The sequence below is a fragment of the Clarias gariepinus genome, chromosome 28 (genome assembly GCF_024256425.1).
Source record: "Clarias gariepinus isolate MV-2021 ecotype Netherlands chromosome 28, CGAR_prim_01v2, whole genome shotgun sequence".
Lineage (NCBI taxonomy): Eukaryota > Metazoa > Chordata > Actinopteri > Siluriformes > Clariidae > Clarias > Clarias gariepinus.
In genome coordinates this window covers 5,435,001-5,443,811 of record NC_071127.1, presented here as the reverse complement: position 1 = coordinate 5,443,811, position 8,811 = coordinate 5,435,001, and the positions used below count along the sequence as shown (strand labels likewise).

The following is an 8,811-nucleotide window of genomic DNA, read 5'->3' as shown; positions in this document are numbered from 1 at the left end:
AGGACTCATACCTTCCAAAAAGTTCATCTTTTTTCTCATCAGTCCACATAATATTTGCCCAAAAGTCTTTTTGGCAAATGTAAGTCAAGCCTTTGTGCTCTTTTAGGCCAGCAGTGGCTTTCACCTTGGAGCTCTTCCATGGATGCCGTTTTTGCCCCCAGACTCTTTCTTAATATTGAACCATGAACACTGACCTTAACTGAGACAGGTGAAGCCTGCAGTTCTTTAGATGTAGTTCTGGGTTCTTTTATGAGCTCCTGGATGAGATGTTGTTGTGTTCTTGGAGTAATTTTGTTATGCTGGAGAGTCCTGGGAAGGAGTCACTAAATATAGCGTTAGTACATTTAAACTGAACTCTTGAAGCTTCTTTGGGAGAAAAGACTGTCAGGAAAAATGAATGCCAGAGGCAGGTGCATTAGCTAGCGCATAGCTAGTTGTTTTATATAAACATTGTAATGGAGTGGTGAAATGAAAACCAGACCAAACCACCTTGATTATCCACATTTACCTCAGATGTGCTGTTATATTACTGAAAAAAAAAAAACCTTGCTATGACTAATGAGACTTCCCTGTACAAAATTAGCATCATCTTCGACCACATGCTTCCATCTGAATGTATGATTTAATGGTTTCAACATGAAAATAAGACTGATTCTTTTAGCTCCAGTGCAGAAGTAGAGAAACAAACTTCAACAACTAATCTGTCTCAGCTGCACTTAACTTCAAACTAGTGGAAAATATTGTCTCATATTGTGAAATTTAAATCAAATAAATATTATGATTATTATAATAATTTCACGTCATTTTGTATTAATTAAAAAAATAGAACAGTCTTAACCAATGGTCTTTCAAGTCAAAGCAAATCAAATTCTGAGAGTAAAAACCCTCTCTAGTGCTTGGACACCATCATGATAGAAAGTTTTCTCAGGAGACCGGAACCATGATTCCTATCTGAAGCGTCATTCTGGCCTCACAAGAACTCCTTTAATGACCCCAACGTGTGGGAATGGCTCGGAGTGAGGTCAGGACTATACGGGTGATGTGTCGATAACTCCCAGCCAAGTTCCTGTAATGTGCAATAGGTGTGTGGGTGTGTGAGAAAGACACGGGCTACGTTTGAGTAAGAAATTTGTGTTTGCTTATGGACTGTTTGCTCTGCTCTCTCTCCCTCTTAGAGATCTGCCATATGAGATGGACAGAAAGCACTTAACTAACAGGAGAATAGAGATTCTTGTGTTCCACAAAAAAAAAATCCCTATTATTTACTACTACTGACTTTTTTCTAACTAAAAGCGGCACAATCAGTCACTCGCACCTTTTTGTTGGCTTTATTTCCACTACACTATTCTCACACAACACACTACATTCCTGGGACTAAATTTTACTGGAGTTTAAATGAAGTATTTTTAATGTAGTTGAGGAAAATGTGTAAACCACATGGTGACACTCGAATGATCTCAAATTTAATTAAGATAATTGGAAATGGGTTAAAAAATCCGTACTGTATAATCTGTAAATACTGTTTTTGAGTGAGTGTGCATTAATGAGGTATACAAATGTGTGTGTTTGTAGTCCTTTCGCATTGCTGTTCATTAAACCAACCCAAGATTCTTTCATTATTTTTTTATTTATTTATTTATTTATTTTTGCAGTTAAACCCCATGTCCCGATGAGGTTATGACATCACAGCTGACAGATGAAACTCAAGTTACATACACTCAGGTTTATTCACAAAATGAATGGGAAAACTTTGCACACACACACACATACACACACACACTTCACATACTGGTCAGGTTCACGCTTGAGGATTGTTCATTTATTGAGCCAAATAAATGTGGCTCCCTCGTGTGGTCTGAGAAAGTAAGGACAAGTCGAGTTCTGGACGAGACACTGAATGGAGACACGTTTGACTACACCGCTGGAGAGGACAACTGTAATATAGTGCTTATTCTTGAATATGAGGACAACATTTAAGAAAAGTGAGGGATCTGCAGCAATTCAAAACTACAACATTTATGAGCCACAGACGACAGGTTTTACTGTACAGAGCAGACTTCACTTCTCCTGACCTTGTCTAGGACCAGGATGGGGTTTCTTAAAGAAGGCGCATCAAAAATGATGATCACAGTATGTATAAGACTGTCAGTGCATGGGTTCTCCTGGCTGTTCCCCATACAGCGCTCATGAAATCCTACATGTACTCAGGGTGAGATTCCGCACAGCCTAACCGCGGAGTTGGAGATAACGGATCACCCCTGTTTGAGCTGGAAGGGGCCGATACATCGACATCTGAAAGCATGACCAGCTGCTGATTGGCCTAGTGTGGAAACGCAGACATTCTGATTAAAAGTTTTCTTTGTTTTCTTGCTATAAGGAATCATAATCATAAAGCTTGCTAGGGATTTAATACCTTGGTACAATTCTGTCCATGTTTTTATATTTTACATGAAGTAATCACTTCATGCAATTAGACAGTGTGACGTTGGAGGAGATGTAGAACTGGACAGAGATGGGAATAAGATGTAAGGTGAATAATTCCTCATGGTCCTCATTTATCCTGTATACCTTAACTGTTTCAGTGATGGTCTCAAATCTTAGCCTATATTCCTCTCCTGACCCTCCCTGCCGTACACAGCGATAAGGGAGCATCTGGAAGGCTATCCGAGGAGGATTGGAACACAGCCCAAATCTCCCAGTCACAGTATAAGATCAGTGTATGGTCTGTGTTTTCCTTAGCCCTTTTTCTGTGATCTTTGTACCCTAGCACAGGTCCGAGACATAGTCGAAGTCTTTAAAACAGTCCTGGTCTTTGCGTGACAGCGTCCTGGGTTCACGAGGTGGAGTCAGAGTGGGCGCCTCCCTGGTGAACTCAGCGTCAAAGTTACTGACATCCTCCTTCCCTTCTAATGGGGGCACGAAGGGGGGGACCACCTTCCTTTGCAGCAGGGCCTCCCAGTCCACCTCCTAAACAGAGAGAGAGAGAGAGAGAGAGAGAGAGAGAGAGAGAGAGATGTTTGTAAGTGTTAGAGTGAGTTATCTTGATTAGAATCATTGTTCATAGATCTAAATCCTAATTAAAACTGAAACCATTAGTTGTGTTCAAATAGAACTAAAAAATGATAACCAGTCAAAACAAACAAAACTACTAGGGTCAGTCAAAAATGATCTGCACTCTGGCTATAGCTTGTCCACAGACTGTGACTTGTTCTCAGGGGATTCAGTAAAACTAAACAGCTAATTTTATTATAAAACGGCGCAAATTGTACCTGAGACTTTATTTTAAGCAAAGGTTCATCACACCAATTATTGAATTTTATAGTTTTCTTTAAATGTAGAAACCTTTTTAAGACAGCCTTGCTCTACAGCTGTTCATGTCATGTGCTTAAGGCTTTAGCACAGTTCTGTAAAGACTGTATATGTTTGTTCTCCTCTATTAAACTGTTGTGCTGTTTTTATTGCTGTGTGTCTCAAAGGAAAGGCAAGTCATGCAATTACACATCATAATCAGCAAGGGGCAAAATTCCCTCTTCAAATACTGCACATCACAACGTGGTTAGGCACAACAATGCCATGCAGAAATAAATGAAGTATGAGTACAGATAATTGCTGTAGTGTGTAATGGAGTAAAGGTAAAAAGTATGCACTAATCAAAATACATACCTAAAGTATAGATACATGAAATACGTACTTAAGTGCATTAACAGTAAGTAGTTTTAATATGCAAATACAAGCTACAGAAAATAAGGGGACTTTCATATTACATACAAAATTGAGAATTTATGTGGATTTATGTGCTCTTCGAAAGTATGGAATAATTCAATGCCTTTGTGAAAGCAGTGAATTTAAACTCTGGTGTTTTCTCACCCTAAAGAACGGCTGCTTCTTCACATCCTCTGCGTCTTTTTCACTGGAGCCCAACCTCCTCTCAGGGTTCCTTCTTAGCAACTGTCAATTAGATAAAAAAACCCAGTCAGTCATCAATGGATAACAAAGGTGATGATATTTCTCATATGCATTCGCTTGTTATACGACACAATGAACTTCATATCTGATCTAATGTGATTTTATGTAACCCGTGCACTTTACATTATTTTGCATCATATGCATTTCACTGTTTGTCTTTTTTATGCGCACAGCAAAATGTCTCTTTAGCATCAGACATGGAAAGTTATTTTGGATAATCCATAATCTAAAACAGTGGACGAAGCTTGGACTTAAAGAACAATAATACAAGCAGACACTTTTACACAACAACATGTCAAAGTGTGTATTAAATTCTTAACAGAACAGTCAACCACGGTTGAGGAACAAACCAACGATGCGTCAGGACAGGGTGAGAACAGGAAACAAAACGAGCATGGGTACATGGCATTCATCAGCATTTATCCTGGTCAGGGTCCCAGAGCTTTAAATGAATAAGATGAATAAGATGTGACCAATAAAAGTTTGTCACATCCAGGCTTGTAGGTAAGGGACAAGCCACAAACAGGATTTATCCTAACAATATACACCTCTGTAGAGTGGATGTATATTGATCATACATGTCAACTCAAAGAGCCCATGCATTTAGGCAAAGAGCCCAAGGTCACAGTCTCGGCCTGCAAGCTTTCCAGATCCCGTTCTGATTGAGCACTAATGGGATGCACTGGACAAACAAGTCCAATCAACGAAGGCCCCAACACTTGTGTCACAAGAGGAACCCAAAACCTGGGTGATTGTAATTATAATTTTTTTATGTTACGGCTGATCGATTCACTGATCCTTTTTTTTTATTATCCCTACTGCATGGTTTGCCATATACCTCTCTATGTGGTTTGTTCATCACTCAACCTTCGCCACTGAACGCTGGAGCTTTATTAAAGTGACAAGATGTAAAAGCCTATGAAGGTTAACAAATTCAATAAGATCAGCCGACTACATCTATCACTGATGGATGTCCCCAGCGGATATGTTTTTTTATGCTGCACTGCATGTTGCAAACTCCAGTTAGGTGCCGAATTCATGCACTAAGTCACAACAGAATATAACAATTTAAAAGTCTGTTTGCTTCATTTAAATTAAATGTGCGGGGCTAAATAGTTTACATAAACTACAACTTCAGAAACCTCATGGAGAAGGTTTAAAGCATTGCCTACTAAATGATTTGAGGGCTGGATAAATGGATTAGTTTTGCTCGAGAGAGAGAGAGACAGAGAGAGAGAGAGAGAGAGAGACAGAGGAAGTGATAGATAGGACGCTTACCCGTCTCATTAAACTAATGGCATCTGTGGAAAGGAATCGTGGGTAACGTACTTCATCGTTGACAATACTGTCAAACACTTCCTCCTCATCATCACCTGGGAAAGGAGACTACACACACACACACACACACACACACACACACACACACACACACAAGGATTAAGTTTAATGTGTGTAAATAATCCTCCTGGATTAATCTGTGATATAACACAGTGTGCTGTTGTAAGATAGAGATAATCAGGTGGTGCGATGAAGCAGTTATTGTTGATTATTTTCCAATAATAGCACACGCTAACTTTTTTTTTTTTCTCTGATAAAAAGAGTAAAATTTTCCATGACTCCAATATTTATGACTTTACTATGACATTTTTGATTCCTGGACAGTTACATTGTGGAATGTCCATAAAACAAGTTCATGTTACAGTAAAACTGCCTCACTATTACAAAGCGCTGGTACTGGAAACGTCTTTGTACTGGAATGTCTCCATTACCACACCAGTGCATACAAACTTTTTGTTTGTTTGCTTTTAAATTACTTTTTAAAACGTTTTTATGGATCATCCACCATACCATACAGTATTAACATTGCTTATACTATAGAAATGATTAACCTTTAACACACATGAATGGCATTAATTAGTACCGCTGTTCTGCCAAATTATGCTACCTTGTCAAATTATGCTACCATTGCGTGAAGCAATATATTCTACAGTATATATATATATATATATATAAAACAGTACGTGGATCATGATTCAGTCTGTGTTGATCGGCCAGGCTTCAGCTGTCAAATTGTGTGTTTGGGTGTTTAGATATGTCATGCAAAACCAAATTTATCATTACTCTAAAAACCTACATTTTTACAGCTACCGAAAATATAAAAATGATGTCACGAAAATTTGAACCTTACAAAATGCTCAGCATAAAAACAACCAGGTTCTCATGCTGATAGTCATGCTTACTGTAGTTGGTTAAAAAGAAATAAATGTAATGTCTTCATATTGCCTAAGCTGTGCTGAAGATTCCTGAAACCTGCGTACACAGAGCAGCCATGACATTCTAACACAAATTATTATGCCCAGTAGTGTGTACAGTACAGTAGGTTCCACTTGTGCCAACTCTGACCCCACAAGACTGATCGGTGTAGTTACAGTACATTTAACATGCATCACAGTAGCTGCACTGAAGATGAAGCATCAATAATAACAATACAGTTGCAAAGCCACAATGATCATGCCCAAGCACCTCGGCCATTGCCGCCCAGGTGTATCACAAAACCTGTGTGCTTTTGTAGCATGTTAAGACCTCTAAAAAGCCGCGTATGCTGGAAAGGTAGCATCATACTATGATGTCACTCATCATGATGTCGCACAATAAGATGTCACTCAATATGATGTCACTTAGGAAGTTATTGGCCTACCTTAAATAAGTTTAAGGTATCACCATGCCGAAATCATTTAAAATATCCAGAATCCCTTTGCAATTTTGCATCCGCGATGTCATACCCCATTCCTACAGACACATTGGCCCTGTTTGGTGATGATCGAAACCCAAAGTTGTGTACCGGGTTTTCCATGTATACGTGTTATACTGTATATACATAACAAAATCACATGTGTGTGCCCCGTCCCACTTCCAGGGCCCAGACGCTCAGGCGTCCTAATTGCAGCAGATTCCTACACGTTTAAAATGAGTCTCGGTAGCTGCATTGAGGATGAAGCATTTTTTCAATCTGATGACACAGCAAGGCTAAAGGTAATGCATTTAACACTATCCTCTCTTGTGTTTACCCTTAGGATGTTCAGTACATCCGCAGATAATGATCTTAAACTTGATTTGGAGCACAGCCCGGCAGGCATTTAGAGATGGATTAAGGTGCTAGACCTGCGAGAACTTAAAAACAATAAGACAATAAAAGACACTCGGGGGGGGGGGGGGGGGGGGTAGTATAAGGTTTTCAGTGTGTGCAAATAGGACTGCAGGATCTCAACACACACACACCTCTCCAACCATCATCTCGTAGATGAGCACACCGAGCCCCCACCAGTCCACCGCTCGAGTGTAGGACGTGTCAGTCAGGACCTCGGGGGCTAAAAACTCTGGAGTACCACAGAATGTACTGGTCCTGTCCCCATACCCCATTCCTACAGAGAGAGAGAGAGAGAGAGAGCGATCAAGTACAAAGTGAGAGAAGAAAATGATCTACATATTTTATTAACATTTGCTACACTGATATAAAATCTACATGGCATTATAATATAATAAATAAAATTATGCAACAATTCAATTTTCCCTTCTCTTTTTCTCGCTCCTGGTTTCTTCTTGATTCTTGTTATTCATGAGTGTACTCAGTGTCATGGTGCTCTGACTTGATGCGTCTTGCCGTTAGATAAGCGGACAGAATGTACTTAAAAACCAGATAAGTGATGCACGTGGTTTTGTGAGGATCTTTTTATCATACAATGAAGCTTCACACATTGGATTACACAGGAAGAGAGACATGGTGTGGGACAAGCCTGACGACCTCCTTATCTCTCTGTCTGAGAAAATAAACTGCAAATAAACAGTCATCTACTGGGGCGGTGCCATCTCCAGATTTCTCATTTCACATTTGACTTTATTTTAGAAAGCTTTATACAAAGTATATCTGTAGCAGGTCTGTTCTCAGATGAGGCCTGAAATCTGAAAACAACAGCTGGGGTGGAAGACTACACAACCACAACATTATATCATGTTTTGGTTTTCTTATTTTGATACTTACTATAGCACATTAAAGCAATCTTTAAGCAATCTCTAGCAATCTTAGCTCATTTTGTTTTTATCACTGGAATTAGAAAAGCTGTTTTATTCTAGAATCTGATTGGCGATTTATTTTCTACCTCTGCAGATCTCAAGGTAGCACGTTTCCATTAATACTTTATCGTAACAGCTTAAACAGAGAATTGTGCGGTGTAAAGATACTCTACATCATTTAAATATATTAATAATAAAATATATATAATAAAAAAAAAATCTTATATATCTTTCTCACATTTATTAACATTAACAAGTATGGAAGGGAAAAGGTGGTGCGTCCATGTGGCACATGTGACACAACCAGCTCATTTTAAAACGCTTGTTTCTTTTGTTCCTGGAAGTAAGTAAGTCATATTTTATATTTTACCTGTTTTGACTGCGTTTCTTAAACAAAATAAAGAAAATATGTCTGTGCCACACAGGGGTTTTAACACTTAAATTGCTAAACTATGTGACGTCTCGCAAAATGTCTTCCATGTGGTTTATCCGGAGTTATATCCCCAATAACATCCCGTAGAGTAGTAAAGGGTGTGGGCCCACTGGGGTTACAAAACATGAGAGAAAGAAAGCGTAAAGGTTGCTTAGGGAACAAGTGTTTTTAGGGAATGTTTTTTACAGTAGCTATAATGTATGTGACAACAGGAATTTATTAATTAACAGTAAATGTAAGTATATTAATTATTTTATAAATCTATTAATTTACAGTATACCAGTGTATTTATTGCTATCTTTACAACCAATCTTTACAAAGGACAATATGGGGACGCCAAT

The 8,811-nt window shown here is 38.7% G+C and overlaps 1 protein-coding gene across 2 annotated transcripts in view; it reads right to left on the bottom strand.

Annotated features, from left to right (window-relative positions):
• Nucleotides 1-1,625: 1,625 nt before the first annotated feature.
• Nucleotides 1,626-8,811, bottom strand: part of pkn1b (protein kinase N1b) — a 44,247-nt gene continuing 37,061 nt past the window's right edge. For both annotated transcript variants that reach the window (XM_053489976.1, XM_053489975.1), the window contains exons 19-22: nucleotides 7,246-7,388; nucleotides 5,245-5,352; nucleotides 3,868-3,948; nucleotides 1,626-2,967 (exon numbers count right to left, since the gene is read on the bottom strand). In XM_053489976.1, coding sequence (XP_053345951.1) covers nucleotides 2,764-2,967; nucleotides 3,868-3,948; nucleotides 5,245-5,352; nucleotides 7,246-7,388 — 536 coding nt within the window. In that variant the 3' untranslated portion in view covers nucleotides 1,626-2,763. The remainder of the gene's footprint in view (nucleotides 2,968-3,867; nucleotides 3,949-5,244; nucleotides 5,353-7,245; nucleotides 7,389-8,811) is intronic.